This window comes from Mixophyes fleayi, chromosome 4, assembly GCF_038048845.1.
Source record: "Mixophyes fleayi isolate aMixFle1 chromosome 4, aMixFle1.hap1, whole genome shotgun sequence".
Taxonomy (NCBI): Eukaryota; Metazoa; Chordata; class Amphibia; order Anura; family Limnodynastidae; genus Mixophyes; species Mixophyes fleayi.
The window spans coordinates 286894764-286913523 of record NC_134405.1 but is presented as its reverse complement, the minus strand read 5'-3'; the positions used below and the strand labels follow the sequence as shown (position 1 = coordinate 286913523).

At 38.4% G+C, this 18760-nt stretch overlaps 1 protein-coding gene across 1 annotated transcript in view; it reads right to left on the bottom strand.

The window, feature by feature from the left end:
* Positions 1–11702: 11702 nt before the first annotated feature.
* The window catches only part of SLIT3 (slit guidance ligand 3), a 488331-nt gene continuing 481273 nt past the window's right edge, over positions 11703–18760 (bottom strand). The window contains exons 34-36 of the mRNA XM_075209818.1: positions 18047–18332; positions 16638–16843; positions 11703–12579 (exon numbers count right to left, since the gene is read on the bottom strand). Of these exons, the coding sequence (XP_075065919.1) occupies positions 12341–12579; positions 16638–16843; positions 18047–18332 (731 nt within the window). The 3' untranslated portion in view covers positions 11703–12340. The remainder of the gene's footprint in view (positions 12580–16637; positions 16844–18046; positions 18333–18760) is intronic.

Here is an 18760-nt window from a genome sequence, read left to right as displayed (position 1 = left end):
ATTTCCCTGATCCTAGGAAAGATTTGACCAAATGTCAGCAGTTTATTAGATATTATGGTAATGTGTATGAGCCAACTAATAACGATTGGCGAGTATTATTGAAGACCTGTCGTCCTCTCAATACTGACATACAAAAGTTCATTAAGGATTGTATGTTGGAGGAGGATGAATCCTTAACCGAGGATGATAATCAGGACAATATTAGACATATAATCACACAGTTGGTCACATATTTCCCAGTGATAGTGGACTGGAGTAAAATTTTTAGTATCCAGCAAAAAGATAGTGAAAATGCAGCAGACTATTTTTGCAGAGCTTTGATAGCAATGGGCAAATATACTGGGGTACCAGACATAAAAGATAATCTATATTACAAAGAGGTTGCTGTTAAAGTTCTAATGGATGGCCTCAGGGAAAACTTGAAAAGAAGGGTGCAAACTTCATTACCATACTGGAAAGGAACCACTGTAAGTTCTCTCAGGGAGTCAGCTATAGAACATGATAAAAGTATAAACAAACAGGAAGAGACACTAAGTGATAGGGTAATGATGATAAGTATCCCAGCACTAGAGGGACTGCACACACGACCACCAGAATACAACCCACATAACAGGAAACCCAGAATAGTGAGATGTTACAATTGCAGAGAAGAAGGACACATTAGGAAAGATTGTAAAAAGGAAGAGAAACAACACAAGTTGAGGAAGTGTTTTCAAGGCAATAAAATAGGACACCTAGCAAAACATTGTGCAGACATGACAGGGACGTGCTTCTACCGCCATAAGGGACACATGAGTAGGAACTGTGTAAAGAGAAGAATGAATACCTGGGTTGGAAATCACATAGACATCCACAAAGGAGGCGTACACTTCTCTCAGAGGTTCCCCTTTAATTGATTGCACACTCTGTAACAACTAATATTCTGGGGGAGAAATATAGCCGACTCTAGAGTTAATCTGTGGTGAGCATTAAGGTGCAAAATGTAGAAAGAAACTTATTTTTTTAAAAAGTAATCTTTGTTGATTTTGTTTGTTCGTTTTATGTTGTCACATGTTTGTTTTCCTAAATTGCTAGCCGACGGCAAAGAATAGAAATGTTTGTTGTGTTTGCTGTTTTAAGATAACTATCTTGTTTTTCTTTTCACAGATAGAGGGGACACAAAAGAAGTATAGACAAGTGTTTAAAAGGGGTGAGATAGAGAAATAGAAGAATTACTCTTGAAAGACTAATTAACAATAGACAATTGGAACACTCTTTTGTTTTAGGCTGCAGTGACTCATGATAATTTGTTTGGCCGAGAATCATTATCCAACAATGAAGTATGTACATACTTTGCTCCAAAATATAGTTTTATGTATTTCAGAGAAAACATGAGTCACTAAGAGTAAATTTTTCATTTCTCTATCATAAGTTAGAAAAGTCCGTTGAAAAGGTATGTAGTCAATGAGATACCGAGTTCTTAATGAACAAATGACGGACGACACTGGATTGCACTGTTAAGACCCCCTAGTCAAGTATGGGGAGGGGTCATAGTTAGCAAATAGCTAAGGGGAACAGTGGAATGAATACAGCCATGTCCCCATAGAGTCAGAGTCCAATCCAGCTGTCATTTTGTTGTAAAAATCTCCCTTTCTACATGTATGTTTGTATTCAAACCTTTGTATTCCCATCATTCATTGCTTTCCTATTTCTCATTCTTTACACAAACGCTAGTCTCTCCCCCTACCTCTCTCTCTCTCTATCTCCCCCTACCTCTCTCTCTATCTCTCTCTCCCTCTCTCTCTCTCTACCCCTCTCTCTCTCTCTCTCTACCCTCTCTCTCTCTCTCTCTCTGCTCTGGTAGAGATAAAATCAGACAGTCTCAACAATGGGGCTAAAACATATTTTATGTTTTTACATAAGACAAATTCAGAGATAAACACACTAGATTGACATGAGTTACAGAAACAGTCAGGGGTTTTGTTTTCATGTGTATAGAAACTGCTGATTTTAAGCAGAAAGGTTCTGTTGTGGAAATACGATTCATGTGTTATAGATTGCATATCTGTTTTGTTTTTTGTTTTGGCTCGTGCCTCCTGTACAAAAAATGTGCCTTTATATGGATGCACAAAGGGTGGATAGAAGATTGCTGGAGGTTAGGCATACAGATATGCATCTCTGTATAGAACATTGGAGTAGGATTTTTACCACAAGATACGACATAATGTGAAACCCTAGAAAATGTAGAATGTTCATGTTTTATATTTTTTCACTGTTAGACAGACATGTACTGGATACTGTTATATTTGAAGAAAGTGTTATAGAAAGAGACCCCTTTGCCTTTCCCACTTAGTCAAGTAGCTGAATATGAGGTACTGAGAATGACATGTGAGTTGGCAGAGGGAAAATCGATTGATATACATTGGTCTTTAGCATTTTTCTAGTCTAGAGGGCGATGTTGAGGTGACTGAGAAATCGTTTTATAGCAATACCAGCACATGATTAGGACACTACATAGAGGACTTTATACAGTGACACAGTTACCAACGGAAGTAGCTGCTAGTAAGGTCCACACTTACACGCACAACCATACATGGCTGTCACACCAGGGAGAACATAGCTGTCAAATAGACAGCAGGGTTTTATGTGACAGATAACAAATCTATGTTTTGTTTTGTTCTTTGTTGTATTGTTTTAGTTTTAAAAAGGTGAACACACTCACACATGCACGCATACACATATTGGTTAATATAGGAAGATTTGTGTTACCCAAGGGATAAACTGTCTGGAAGGTGAGGAGTCTGGTGGACTCTGGAGAAATGGACAAGGTAGACCAATAGAGCCATCCCATATCCCTCCTGCTGATGGGTTTTCCTCCAGGTAAAACAAATACACGTCATCCAATTACCACCATGCAGGATCCTCAAGTATACACAGGTGTACCAATGAAATATGTCTAGGTAGAGGTGTATTGAAATGTGTCTAATGTATTACTGTATCATACTCAAAGCTTTTGTTATTTAATGTGATAGTCCTAGAGTTATAATAGATGATAGGGGTATTCATGTTGTTGATAATAGATGTATAATGTATGAGTAGTGGTAACAAATCACATACTTTCAGTTAGCCATAAACCAGTGTGAACATAAAGTAGTGGTACTCGGTAGAATGAATTGAATAGACTAAGAGTTGGAACTTGATTGAAGTGCCACTAGTCCTTTCCCGCTACCAAGAGATCACCCCTGGGCAGAGTCCTAACCTGTCAGTTTTTGGAATGTTCTTGACCCCTCGTGAGATGAGATTGTAACTGGGAGGCTAGGTTAGACCTTGAGAGAAGGTAAATAGTGAGACAGCAACCGAGAACGTCCAAAACACTGTTTCCTGAAAGGTCACACTAACTGTCAGGATGTTGGATCAGGAGAGTAAGTCGTGGAGCAGTAATTTCTTAAGCTTAGGTTATTTGCCAGACAGGTACCAGGTGTAGGCTACCAGCCTCACGGCTTCAAGGGTAGCAGAGACACACTGGTGCCCATACCACCCACTGCAGAGAGGCCAACACTCAGAGAAGGGTCCAAGGGCACTCATGAGTCTGTACTGGAAGGCCTCGGATGCAGTTAGTAGCACCTGAGCCAAAGGCTAAGACTGTTGTCCAGCATGAAGTTGTAGTTTATCCTCTTTTGTGTTCTCTCATTTCATTCTCTTCTCAGGGCGGTTAATTCTTTTAATTATTAGCAGGTGACAGAGACTGGTTCAGGTAATGATAAGGAGGTATTGGGGAGGAAGAAGTTAGTAGCATAATCAGTCCAGTCAATTACTCTATTCAATTCAGGGGTAAAGGAAAATTTAGAAACCTTGGAGCTTGGAGAAAGTGCGAGGGGCTATTGTCTGAGTAGCATTACGTCCGTAAGTACGGCGACCCCATAGTTAAAAAAAAGAGACACACCCAGCGATGCCAGTCCAGTAATATTCGACTTGAGCAGGCATCCTTGAGAATGATTATCATTCTTGGGAGGGTAAGGTTTTAGACCAAACAAAGTGCTGGGCGTGCTCACACGTGCCTCAGTGATTATATCAAGTAGGATTAGTTCTCTTTACACTAAATATTCTTGAGGTACCCGAACTATGGGTGGGAGGTCACTAGAGGAAAAAGTAGGACACCTAGGTCCCTTAGTCTGAAGTCTCCCAATGCTTTACAAGCCGATTACTGTTAAATCTGAGTATTGGGAGACTGGGAAGAACGAACAGACAATAGCCCGCCCACAAGTGTTGATGAAAAGAGCTGGTGACATTATTAGATGTGTGTATATTAACGCAAGCTGAAGGAGATTGCATATGGCATTACTGATAGACATAGGATGATGCTATTGATGAACATGAAATGTTTAAATGTATTCTGAGCTTAAAGACATGCGTTGGACAGAAGAACCTGTTAAACTTGAAGAACTGTAGTAGAGAATTCTGTATAGCTGATACACGTTCTACTGTACCTTGTACCTTTCCAAATAATGTATTAAGTGTTTTATTGCACCCTTGAAGGGCATACAAAAGGTTATCTCCAAGCTCCAGAAGTGTACGGTTTATAGTAAAAGAAGAAGTCGTTTAGAGGATTAAGACTCCCTCTTATGATAACTTGTTTAGATCTACAAACAGCGTGGACATACACCAAAGGGGATTTGTATTACATAACAATGAAACGTGGTACTGAGATCCTGTATATAACATCTTTAAGGTGATAGTTTATTGTACTATCAAAGGGTGGACTGTTGAAGTCGTATAATTGGATGTACGAAAGTATATTGGTTTAATATTGGTTTGCCGTGCATATTGCGAAGCGTACGCCACGTGTTACGTGGCGTGACGCGATCGCACGGTAAAATACGCACGCACACACTCGCATTACAACAGTTAGTTATTTATATAATTTCATATTGGTTCTGTTACACTGTAATTCAGGAGCAGATAGTATTCGGTTTATTATTAGTCTATATATATAGTGATTATATGTACATTGTAGTGTTATTAAAGGTTTAGGTAATAGGAAAGGTGTCATGCCTGATATCATATTGAAGCCCTAATCATCAGCAGCTGTCCGGTGCAGTCGGCGAAGAGATCGCACATTGCATACTTTAGTTATTGATATTAGAGAGTAAACCTTTGTATGATACTGGCTATGAAAAGGAGCAGACCCCCTGGACAGAAGACCCCCACCTTTGGATTCCTTAGATTGAATCAACCTATTACCTGTCTGGCCTGGACCCACCCAACGTCTGGACCTATAGAAACAATCTACGTCATCTCTATTGTTCACAATGAAACACTGACTGTATATATATTAGTTGCATCTCACTGGGGCCTCAGTCAACTCTGACACAATATTCTATACAGAATATTGTCCATCGGGTCCGGTGGGTGCGCAGCGTGCGCAAGCGATTGCATTGGTATGTACTTATCTTTTGGTATTGGCTGTGCTGTACTGTACTTTATCATGATATAATAATGTATTGAATTGTTGACTATTTACATCTGTTAAAAATAAATCACTTTGTGCTTTGGACACACATACAATTGATTGGGCAATGCTTATTTTAAAACGATAGAATTACTTTAATACCTGAGATACACAATCTGCAGGGATTCACTGTGCACAAGCCAGCTCTCCGCACCTGCGGATGGACCAGCATTGCCCAGCGATGGAGTGTTGTGCTAGAAATACAAACAGGCTACAGAGAGATGACTGAAACTCCAACTGTTCAGTTTATGGAACATTTTACACATTTAAACCATTAATTAAAAAAAAAAAAAAAAGAATTGTGTAACGTCAATGTATTCAAATTCTTGTTTTTATTAATTGTATATTTTGTTGTTCAGAAACCCATTTAAACAACATATATTAGCTATAGTTCAAATATTCCCCTATTAGCAAATGTCCTTTGATAAAGTTCTTTTGAGACCACAAGACTGCTAAAATACCTTGAATCCAAATCTTGTTGAATTATTTTCCTTGTCTGAAGTCCTGATGGATACAATGATGTGTAAAGGACATGTAGAAAAGGGTCAGAGCCACGCAGTAAAATGGGAAAGCAAAACCACTTTCTTCCTCTTTTGTCATGTCATGTAACTGGTGGTAGTCAGCTGTGCTTCAGACATGGAGCTGCAAGACAGTCATTTATTTTGCAGGTGCTTTTGGATGTAGCAATTGGGGGATTCCACATAATAATCTGATCATAAAGAAGAAATGTATAACTATCTAAATTAAATGACTGTTTACTTACACAGGGACAAAACAAGCATTCAGCTGATTTTAATCTCCCTATGTGACTTGTAATACTCAGGGACCGTAAATAAATATTATGCAAATTTATACCTAGTGTGCATGTGTTTCTGAGCTTCAGTAACCTGTTGCAGTAAACTCTGATGGATAAGGGGTATTCCAACCAGTATATACAATGTTTCTTTTAATATAAAATGTCTATTATTTATATATTGTACAATGATTGAATGTGAATGCAATATGAAAAGAAGTTAAGTGAGAAAAATAAAATTACTACAATGGGAGTTACAATGTATAATGAGTATACTTATTTAGCCACAAAATGACAATTTACATCAGACAGATCTGAAGCAGATGTTGATTGAGATCAGTCTTTTTTTTTGGCCCATAGATGCTGTCATTTAAACCAGCTGTCAAAATTGCAACATGTGTCGGAACATTTATATTTCCATACACATTTATAGCTTAGTATATATGTTTTATATGTCAATTTTTGCTTATACCACAGTGTGTCTTTCACTGATTACCTTTATGCCCTGGAGTTACAAGAAATTAGGCATTGGCAAGCTCTCTTCCTTGCACATCTGCAGTTTTTGGATTGTGCGTGTACCCATAACTGTGTGAAATAATTCATGCATCTTATAAAAGTACATAGCATAACAAAAAGAGCCAACCGCACAAGAATAATAATGGTGTTTAAAGAACTCTTATATGTACATTGTTAACATATTCTTAAGCAATTTCGTACTTTTGTGTACTTGGGTGCTCTCTAAATAGTGTTTGGTAACAATCACGGTAAAAAGAGAAGAGTACGACTATTACAAAAGGCACTCTTGGGCAGTTGTATAGGCATATTATTTGGCATCTGATATGTGAGTCTGCTGTTAGACAAGCACAATGACTGTATGAAATAAAATGTAACTTGTATTACGTGTCACTAACAAAAACATTAAAAGTACACTGAGCAAGTGGGAGATAATCAACATGTAGTAATTTCACTTTACTTAAAATTCAGGGTATTACATATTGGGCTTTAGAAAATAAAAATTGTCTATTATTTCAAATACACAGTGGGATTATGTTGGAATTTTCCAGGCCTAATAAAGGGTAAACTGAAAATAGTATGCCATAATAATTCAGTTTTATTTTCACTGAATTGCCAATAGTTGTTCAGAGTGATTCAGTTATATTTTTACTGAACTGCTTTCCACATGGTTTATTGTGATACCATATGAGAATCAGATAAGTGCATACGTTAGTGTAATTCCCTTGCAATATCTTTAATAAGATGGTGCTTAAAGCCAGCTGAAATAAAATTATTTAACATATGTGCAAGCAGGGTGTCTTACCTGTTTACCCCACTAGATGGACTCTTAAAATGAGTCAGGTAAAGCAATTAGAAGCGTGTCAAATATATTAACAGATACAATGCTGTACTGTGTAGTAGTTATTATTCGTTGGCAATTCAATTTGTCATGAGATATCTCTGTTTTTATAATTAATTTATCTTACTACACTGATGAAGTGACACGCAGGAGGATGGACATAATACTTGAGGTATATTGTCTTAATTTTGTGGGTAATCATTATTCAATTACAAAGGTATCAAATTATGTGACAATAGCTATTTCACATTAGTAAGCTAGTAGACACGGTTGTTATAAATGTACCCCATATACTGTATATTACAATAACAGTCTGATAGTTACTTACTAAAACATTACAGGGGTATACACCAACCAGCCATAATAGTAAAACCACTCACAAGTGAAGTGAATAACAATGATTATCTCGTTACAATGGCACCTGTCAAGAGAACAGTTCACTTCTTGAAGTTGATATGTTGGAAGCAGGAAAAATGTGTAAGTATAAGGATCTGACTGACTTTGACAAGGACCAAAGTGTGATGGCTAGACAACTGGGTCAGGGCATCTCCAAATTGGCAGGTCTTCTGCAGTGTTTCCAGTATGCAGTGGTCAGTACCTACCAAAAGTGGTCCAAGGAAGGAGAACTGGAGTCATGGTTGACCAAGGCCCATTGATGTACATGGGGAGTGAAGGCTAGACTGTCTGGTCCAATCCCACGGAAGAGCTACTGTAGCACAAATTGCTAAAAAAAGTTAATGCTGGCTATGATAGAAAGGTGTCAGAACACACTGTACATCACAGCCTGCTGCGCAGCTAAGACCGGTCAGAGTACCCATACTGCCGCCTGTCCACCACCAAAAGTGCCTACAATGGGCAAATGAGCACCAGAACTGGACCATGGAGCAATGGCAGAAGGTGGCCTGGTCTGATGAATCATGTTTCCTTCTACATCATATGGACGGTCGGGTGCATTGTTTACCTGGGGAAGAGATGGCACCAGGATGCACTATGGGAAGAAGACAAGCTGGTGCAGGCCGTGTGATGATGTGGGCAATGTTCTACTGTAATAAATCTTGGGTACTGGCATTCATGTGGATGTTACTTTGACATGGACCACCTACCTAAACATTGTTGCAGACCAAGTACACACCTACATGGCAACGGTATTCCCTGATGGCAGTGGCCTCTTTCAGCAGAATAATGTGCCTTACCAAGGTGAAAATATTGTTTGAGAATGTTTTGAGGAACATGACAGTGTTCAAGGTGGTGGATTGATTGAGCATCTGTGGGATGTGCTGTAAAAACAAGTCAGAGCCACGAAGGCCCCACCTCGAAACTTACAGGACTTAAAGGATCTGCTGCTAATGTACCACAGGACACCTACATAAGTCTTGTGGAGTCCATGTCTCAATAGCTCAGAGCTGTTTTGGAGGCATGAGGGGGACATACACAATATTAAACAGGTGGTTTTCATGTTGTGGTTGATCGGTGTAGTATCAGGTGTATGGCAGAGTACCTTTGATCAGTGGAACCTGTGTGGTTTTCCTAGTGTCTAGCAGATCTTTACACACCATTATTGGTGTGTAAATAGCATCTATTGGCAATACTGTAAGGCACAATTAGGTATATGGATAATAAATGAATAATAGTCCCCGATCCCCCCCGTTAAGGCTCTAACCTTGCTGTTACTCTTTCCTTAACATACTTTTGCTTTTAATGTCATATTTCACTTTTTAAAAACATTTTTTTTTAGTGTTATGTAATAAAAGTTAAAATTCATAGTCACTGGGTTTGGCCAACGGTGGACTCGCATATCAGATCACGAATAATATGCCTATTCGACTACCTAGGAGCGCCTCTTGTTATGTCTTTTCTTCTGTTAAAGTACATAGAACACACACACATACAAAAAGGCTTCCAAGAGATAACTACTGAAAACATGCCACTATCAATTTACTTCCCTAACAGGTACCACAAATTCAGGTAAATTAGTCTTGGCAAAAATGCCTGACCAGGATTTACATGCTCATTAGTTGAATGATGAACAACATGCGGAATTACTAATAACTATTTGAAAAGTATAAAAAAAAAAAAAAAAGAAATGTACAAAAATTCACCTTTTTCCTTACAGAAACAAGTCTGCAGACAAAAGACACAAATAATCCCCATTATATTTGGATGTATACCTATCAGACTCTTCTTGTAAAACAAATATTTTATAATAATAAACTAGATTTCGACGGTGATGATGAAATACTATATTGTACACCTGATTTCTTAGATTATAATTGTTTTTTAAAAAAACAAGTCTGCTTAATGTGTATCCAAATGAAATGTAATTAAAAGAGCAAACATTTGATAAATCTACCCCTAATATGAGCTCCAGACTGGAAAAGGCTAAAATCTAGATAAGAAGTACAGGTCACAATTTACACTGAAAAGTGCAGACAACTTCCACTCTGTAAATGTTTGGGTAATTTTGCTACCAGTCTAATAGATCGTCCTTGTATCATCAATGTAAATGCAACAGCAGCAAATTAATGTTTCAAAGATCTAATTCCCCTTGTCCAGAGGTAGGACCACCCTAAGTGGTCTTCCCTGTTCAGCCTATCATATGTTCTTCTGCTGCAAAACATAAGGAGGAGATGGGGGTGTATAGGAAGTGGATTTTGTGGCAGATCCATCAAAACCAAATTAACAATAATGTAAATCAGATAGAACTAGTGCCCTACGTTTAGAAGCAGCTTTGAATTTTTTAATTATTTTCTATTTCACAATTGCAATTTCAGATGTAGTTTGGGCCTACAAACAGGGAGTTTTACCTATAAAACACATGGCATAAATGCACATAAGAAATTTACAGGGAATCAATTTGCTGATTGTTTCCGTGTGGATGGAGGAGCACCCTCCTCACTCTCCCAGTTCTCTTCTATTCCCCAGGCTACTCCCGACACATTGCAACCTGAAGTGAGCTCTTGGGTTCCTATAGCATCCTTGACTCTGTATTAGAAGCTTCTTCTTTGGGACACTCCATCAATTGGGGTGATCCTGACACTGGGGAGGGATTAAACAAGAAACACCATGGCATTACATCTGTATGCTTTAAATGCCTTAGAAATATTTAAATAAGCTTGCTTAGGGGTGACCTAGGAAAAGGATATAAGAAAATATGGTGTCATGTGTGTGTAATATGAGCCAATTTGGTGCTGTGAAATCTGTAGAATCACAGGAGTGCTCAAATGTAAACTAAATAATTGAGGGATCTATCACAATAATGGAGGTAATGTAGACACAGATAAGGGTAGCTATATAACACAATTGTTTCTATAATAATACACTAATACAAGTTCTGGAAACTGAATAATGCAGTCTTTTTATATCATATTCATATACTAGCAAGCTAAAGCTTAAAATCAGTGGTTGGTATATGGTGGCTTGACATATTGCCACTTCTCCTACGGCCTTCATTGTAAAACTATCACATTCCATTCTTGTGAGCTACCACCCTCAAGGACCTCTTCCCTATATGCATAGTTTTATATACATACTTGCAAACATTTTACTCCATCCAAGAGGAATATTTATACAAACCGATTATTGACCTAAACACATGCTCCTTTATTGTCTCATGTAATTCACAGCCTTTCTTCCCCTACCCATGCACTACCCAGCTCCCTCTCCTTCTCCATGCACCCAACTGCCAAATCTCTACCTCTATGCACTCTCTTTAACCATTATCTCTATCCACATCCCAGATCCCTATCTTCCTCCTTGAATCCATTGACTATACTGTATGTAATGCAGGGAAGTTTTGACTCTGACTGCCAGGTAAGCTACCATATACCGACGGAGCTTACTTTACACTGCCATCGTCAGTGAAGAATGATCCCTGTAAGTGGACAGCCTGTCCTGCAGCTCCCCTGCCTGAAGCCTGCAGCTTACCGGGTGAGAACGGCTGCTCTCTAGGATATGAAGGTCACACATTCATCTTGATGACTAGAATGATGGGAAGATATTACAAGACCATAACACACAATAAAGAACCATACATGTAAAAAAAAAAACACAGCACCTCATGCCCCAACTTTGGAAACAAAATATGGCCTTTTTAATTTTAAAACGTAGATTTATATATCACAATCAATTTTATTGATAATGTCCAAGCATCTCTTATTTCTCAGCCAAAATACTCACAATGACAGTAAAAACTAAGCACACCGGCATAAATAAATGCTTCATCTTTATGTTACTAACATCTACAAGATGACATGTATCATTGGGTACAAATCGGTCTTTGTAACAAACACATTCACAGTTAAGAAAATACTCTTTCAGAAAAAAATTCTGGGGCAAAGAATAAAAGATTCTGTAGTAAAACAAACACTTCCAGACTGAGGCACATCGTTAAAAATCAAAATTATATAAACTTACCCATTATTTTTTTGTTAGGCTATGATTTATTATTTTCTTGTAGTATTAAAAATAACAGTAGAAATAACTCACTATATGATACATATATCCAAGTGGCGTGATATTTTATATAATAAAGAATGAAAATAGTCACTTTCAATAATAAAAATAAGTTCTATTTTTGTTTATTTTACAATATAGTTAATATTCTTATCTTCTTTTTGAGCTTCTCTATGAAAGTACACAGTTCTTTTACAAATTGCAGCATTACAGTTGCTTGTTTTTTTTTCCTTCTGGGTTGCGGTAGATCATTTTATAAGCAGTGTGAGCAGCCGCAATCAACATGTCTGTCCAGTTCCTCCATAAAAGAAGTGCCATCCGTGCACTGAAAGACATATTTCCGTCGCTTGCTCCTGAGCGGGACGCAACATTGCCCGTTGCTGCAGCTTCCGCTGCATTCCATGCGTGGGACCTTGGCGGATGTACTGCATGTGGCATAACCTTGATGTTTGCGGACAATCTCGCGGATAATCTCCCCATGGCAATGATTCTCTGCAAAAGAAAAAATCCCAATGGCTTTTAGAAACGTAAAGTTTGCCTAAAACATGTTTTAATGTTTATTATTTAACGCTGCCATGTGAAGCGTCAACAATCACCTTTCATCATTACTCATTTTGTAACCTCTGTCCTCATTTCCTCTTATATTATTTGACCATTCCTTAATGTGTACCCATCACCAGAGGCGGAACTAGTAAGCTGTGGGCCCCAGTGTAGAAAGGCAGGGTAAGAGGAAACCAGGGCCCCTGACCCTCTACATCTGCCATCCAGCGGGCCCCGATGCACTGCACCTGCCGCACTAATGGTAGATCCGCCACTGCCCATCACCTACACTCTGGCGGGCATCCATCTGGTCGGCTGAACCCCATCAATTCACCAGGATTTAGTAACATTATTTAGCCATAAAGAACACAGTGTCTCATGTCTTTGTGATGTCACTAGTTCCTTGTGAATTGAGGATATATTAACTTCAATATTGGTTCAACCCCAAAATCATCTTTAGTGGGTCTGTGTAGATCAGGCCTGTCCAACCTGCGGCCCTCCAGATGTTGTGAAACTTCAAGTCACAGCATGCCCTTCCAGCTATCAACAGGTTGTCTACTGGCAAAGCATGCTGGGGCTTGTAGTTTCACAACACCTGGAGGGCCGCAGGTTGGACAGGCCTGGTGTAGATGATGGGTCTAATTTAAAATCACTGTGTGCTCTAATGTTTTCTCTTCAAGAGTTGGGGAAAGACATGGTGTATATATAGTGTAGCATCGCTCTAACTTATATATGGGGATTGCGGATTGTGCAACAGCAAGTGTAATAGTGCTCTCCCAGTAGGTGCATAGGGATACAATTGTGGGTCACGCTGCTAGGATGTATATGGCAGAAGGCTATTGGGGGATCTGTCGCATGGTGCCGCCATGTGTCTAAGGGACAGTCCGCGGAGACACACTGCAGCAGAGTTTTCCTCAAATCTCCATTTGTTTCCCTCGCGTCCCATGTGAGGAGAAAAGGAGCAGAGATTCTGTACAGCATTGGCCGGAAATGCGCGGAGCCAGACATCGCTTCCAATTGAATTCCCCCCCATGTGTGATGTTCTAGGCATATGGGAAACATATATTATTTGTAAATTTAAGATAATAAACTCTATAAAATCTTGGCTATCATATTTTTTTGTATTGATTTCAGTTTTGTTTGGGGTTTATGGACAAACAGAACAAAAGCCCGGAGGCCTCCAGCCCCAGACAGGCCCCCAAGCATCTTCCTGCAGAAGACCCTAATCTCTGTAACCATGGGAAAGCCCCTCTACAGGCACACTGTACAGTAAGTGCCTCCTGGTGTCTGCCCTACTGTTTACGGGCCCATCCAGGCAGATACTGTTCAGTGAACATATAGCATGGTAAGCTCAAGGAAGCAATGAGAGAAGTTCAGCTCTGAAGCTGCCAATTACTTTTTGTAATAGAACAATGATGTAAAATAAAGTAAAAAAGACTGGTCTATACAATAGATTGGAGGGAGGGATCTATGCAACATGGTGTATATAATGTAGACTAAATGTGATTGGCAATGTAGCAAGTAGTGGGGCATGTGAAACAGCACTGAGCTGCTAAGGGACCCACCACGATTTATGCCCAGAGCCCCATTCTGTCTTAAACCAGCCCTGGTTTTATTTAGCACACTATTTTCACATAGGTGTGTCACAAAATAAATTATGAGGGAGGTATGAGGATAGGTGTGTCCATATTTGCCTACTTCAAACATTCCCAATTGAAAAAATGAGGAGAAATAAAGTCCTGCTCAACTACATCTACCAACAGAAACGCAGACTGTCTGGTTAAAATCAGGAATATTGGGACATATGCATGTTGTACACTGTAAAGACAATTAGGGCTAGATTTACTAAGCTTCGGGTTTGAAAAAGTGGGGATGTTGCCTATAGCAACCAATCAAATTATAGCTGTCATTTTGTAGAGGGTACTAAATAAATGAAAGCTAGAATCTGATTGGTTGCTATATGCAACATCCCCACTTTTTCAAACCTGCAGCTTAGTAAATCTAGCCCTTAATGTTAATTTACTCTTTACTGACTACCAAAATGTACAAAGCATTCATTTAGAATTTTGCAGCCAAAAAAAGTTTTTAGTTTTCAAAGTAATTCCCTACATTTTTCTGTGATCAAACCCTTTTACCAGAGACTCATGTCTAGGATCATATTGGGCATTAAAATTACTAGAGGATATGCCCCAAGCTTACTGTGCCCCCAATACCAATTTTGATACAAAAAAACCTTGGGAATATTATTTTTTGCTTCTCATATTAACAAAATAATTGCACAAAAAAATCCATATTCAAAATAATGTGTATGTATGACATCAGATTAAGTGCAAAATAAAATATATTGTTCCAAATTCACAAAACATGGTGTCAACAAATGTGTGTCTGTACATTACTTCCTCAGAATCTGATTTTGGAGCTTTTTAACTAACACTGCATTTAGGTGCAACATTTGCTGTTAACCATAGTAACCAATCAGAGATTTGCTTTCATTATCTGCTTTGAATTAAGACAGGTAAAAGCTTCTTCCCGATTGGTTGCTGTGGTGCTGACAGATGCAAATCTACAACCATAGCCATTACAAAGACATTAGCTTATATCTCTCTAGTACAAGATAGAAAATGAAGTGTTACTACTGCAGGTGGGCAGTACATAATGATTTAGTACCCCCCTTCCCCCTCCTTCTTGCCCTATATGGAACTGCTAAAGTCTATAGGGTCTTTGCCTTTCTGGCATTTTATCACACTTCAGCTGCTGCCAGCACTGATAGCTGCAGGTTAAACTATGATTTGACATCCAGCTTGTATGTTCACAGCTTGAGTTGTATCCAGTGCAGGAGGGCTGGATGTCAAATCGTACTTTAACCTTCAGCTGTCTGTGTGACCTTCTGTATAGCCAGATCAGCTTGATAAAAAAAAGCACCCCCAGGCGACTTCAGTAGTTCTATGCACTGCATTTAAAATAAAATGTTCTACTTTACACAGCATTCACAAATTCTTTAAATCTGAGTTAAATGTGGGAGTAATTTTGCGAACTGCATACTCACAAGTTTTAAAAGGATTAAAAGTGTTTCATTAACAAAGGGACTCTATTATGAACATTTTTGTGAATCATGCGAATTATGATAATTACATTCATCTCTACCATTGGATTTGGGCCCTGCATACTCCAGACAAGCAATGCTGCTGCTACTGCTCCTATCTGCTTCTTTACACCCTTACACAGGGTCTACAACTACATCTGTGTGACATTATAATACAACTGGTAGTAAGATTTCCAAATAATTTCCACAATGTATATACATACACACATATATATATATATTATATATAATATATATATATATATCTATAATATAAATGTCTAGTGGCGTGTGTTAGTCTGTCTGTGTGTGGAAAAAATAAAACCAAGCTGCAGCGCCACCTGCTGGGCGGAGTTATACACTGACCTACTAAATTCTTAGTGTGTGTGGGAAAAAAAAATTCAGAAAGGGCTGAAATTTGGTATACTAAGATGTTTTTAATTTGTTAATTTAATTTGTTAATTGTTAAAAGTGTTTATAAAGATTTTAAAAAAATATATATATATTTCTTGAAGGAGAAGTGACAGTTGGGAGTGGTTGGTGGTTGAGGCCTGGGCTATGGCCCAAATGCATGACAAGAACCTTTTTAACACCTTAAGTAGCTTGATTTGACTAGAATGCATGAGTATCATGCACGGGTTAACTTGTGTATATATATATATATATATATATATATATATATATATATATATATATATATTCAGCTTGTTGTAAGTTATAAGTATGCAACACAAAAAAAACCTACTAAATCAATTTCTGCAATTTTATGTATAAAAGTGCAATCATGTCCTGAAACTTTAATAGGAGTATGAATGAAGAGACTAATTGTATCTAGAGTTGGAGAACCTCTGTATTATCAATCTATCTATGGATATATACAATGCTATATTATCCACAGGCGACTCTCAGTTACCACATGATGGCTCACCTTTATCACAGTGCTCTCCAGTAAAGTGGGGATCACACTGACAGGACGGGTCCCCATTCTCTGACAGCTGGCACTGTCCATGATTGCACTTGAGATTTCTGCAGGCGCTGGTCTCATTCTTCTTGTCACAGTACATTCCGGTGTAGCCTTCTGTACACTTACATGTGTAACCATTATCAGCAGCAACGCAAGAACCATGCACACACCTAAAACACACACGGAAAACATCGGAAAGAAGCCATGAGTATTTTTTGGTTAGAATAATCTACTTTTAACTAGTTAAAACCCATTAGTAGCAATCGTAATAATTAAAGCAGTAATAATAAAAGTGATGCTGGCTGAGTTACATTTTATAGTGTTAACATGTGCAATCATATTGGGACAGATTTACTAAGTTGCCTTATTGGGTAGAGTAACGTGTACATCAACCTGTGGACTTTCACAGTACATCTAAGCTGTCAGAAGCTTCGGTGGAAAAGCTCTAATGTTCTATGATACGGTGGTAATCGAGTTATGGGTGCTGTAAACACAGACACTGTTTACTCCTACATAATTATCCCGAACAGAGCTATATAGAAAAAATAACTACTTACCAGTAAAGAGACGGAGAGGAAATCCATTGACAGGACATCGCAACACTTCCAAATTACGTCAGTTGCGTGCGCTACTTGGAAATTTCGGCTTTTAAAGCGGCAACAATGGACTCAGGTGAGTATTACCTTTACGTTAGGGGTTGGGATTAGGATTAGGAATAAAATGATTACCATAGTCCGTGCGTTGCAGCTTTAAAAAAAAACAACAAACAAACAAAAACAAAGTCGCGCACGCAGCTGACGTCACTTGGAAGTATCGCGATGTGCTTTCATTGGATTTCCTCTGTGTCTTTTTACTGGTAAGTAGTTTTTTTCTATGTCGCTCTGTTCATTATCGGAATAATTATAGATTGTAGGATTAAACAGTGTCGGTGTTTACAGCACCGATAACTTGTACTACACCCCTATGATTAGAGGTTATATGAATGTTAGAGCATACTGTTTCCAGAAAACAAACTTTAGTAGCTATAAACATATACAGTTATCTTTTCAAGTTTATCATAAAAATGCATTGTTTACTATAACTTGTATATTAACATATACACCATATATCTCACCCATCGGTGCTTAAATTGTCTACAACACAGAAAGCAATACGGCTAAACAGAGACAATCGCTGGTCATAATAATAACCAACAGCAATTACTTGAATCTACCGTTCGTCATCCTTGCTGTTCATTAGCTGTACAGGCATTTATACCATATAAGGTAAGTGATTATTTGGCCTGAGGGCAAGTTATATTTCCTTGGGCTGTTTGCGCAAAGACATCACAACACAGTCCAAAAATAAAATAAACAAACCTTTGGTGGACTTACTTATGGTTCACACAGAGGTCTCCAACTTCTTGGTCGCACAATGGCCCGGTCCATCCGGGGTTGCACTCACAGATAACACTTGCCTTCTCCATGGACCGGCAGGAGCCATGCCGGCATATATTACAAGACTTGCATCCAGGGAAGACACCAATTGAGACAGGAGGCAAGTCCCTAAAATCTTGAAGTTCATTATTAATTCGTAGATCATGTATACATCCACTAAAACCAATAGGAATGCGGTCAGTCCTCTGCCGGATGGAGGATACTCCTGAAGTTGGTGGGATGCCTTTAAAATACACAAATCACATATGTCATTTTATTTTTTGTAATGTACGTAATCACTACATAAGGTTATGTAAAACAAAATTGTTGTGTAAAATGTAATTTTTAAATGACAAATTCTATAAATAGCATTGAAAACAACAAATTAATCAAATCTATAAATTAATTTATATCCCAATTTTTGGTTTGAATAAGTTACACATTATTAGTGAACAGGTTTTGTCAAAAGCAGAACTACTGCATATCATTCCACAAGCCAAACCACAGGACATGTTCTCATCTTTAACTACAAGTAAACATATATTTTTGACCCCAGCGACAGAACACGACATCACTGGGCACGATAGCAAACATTTTGGGGAATGCCCAGTGATGACAGGCCACCCTTCTGAGACCCCGCAAATGTGCAGTAAAGTCCCCCAGATAAGGCTT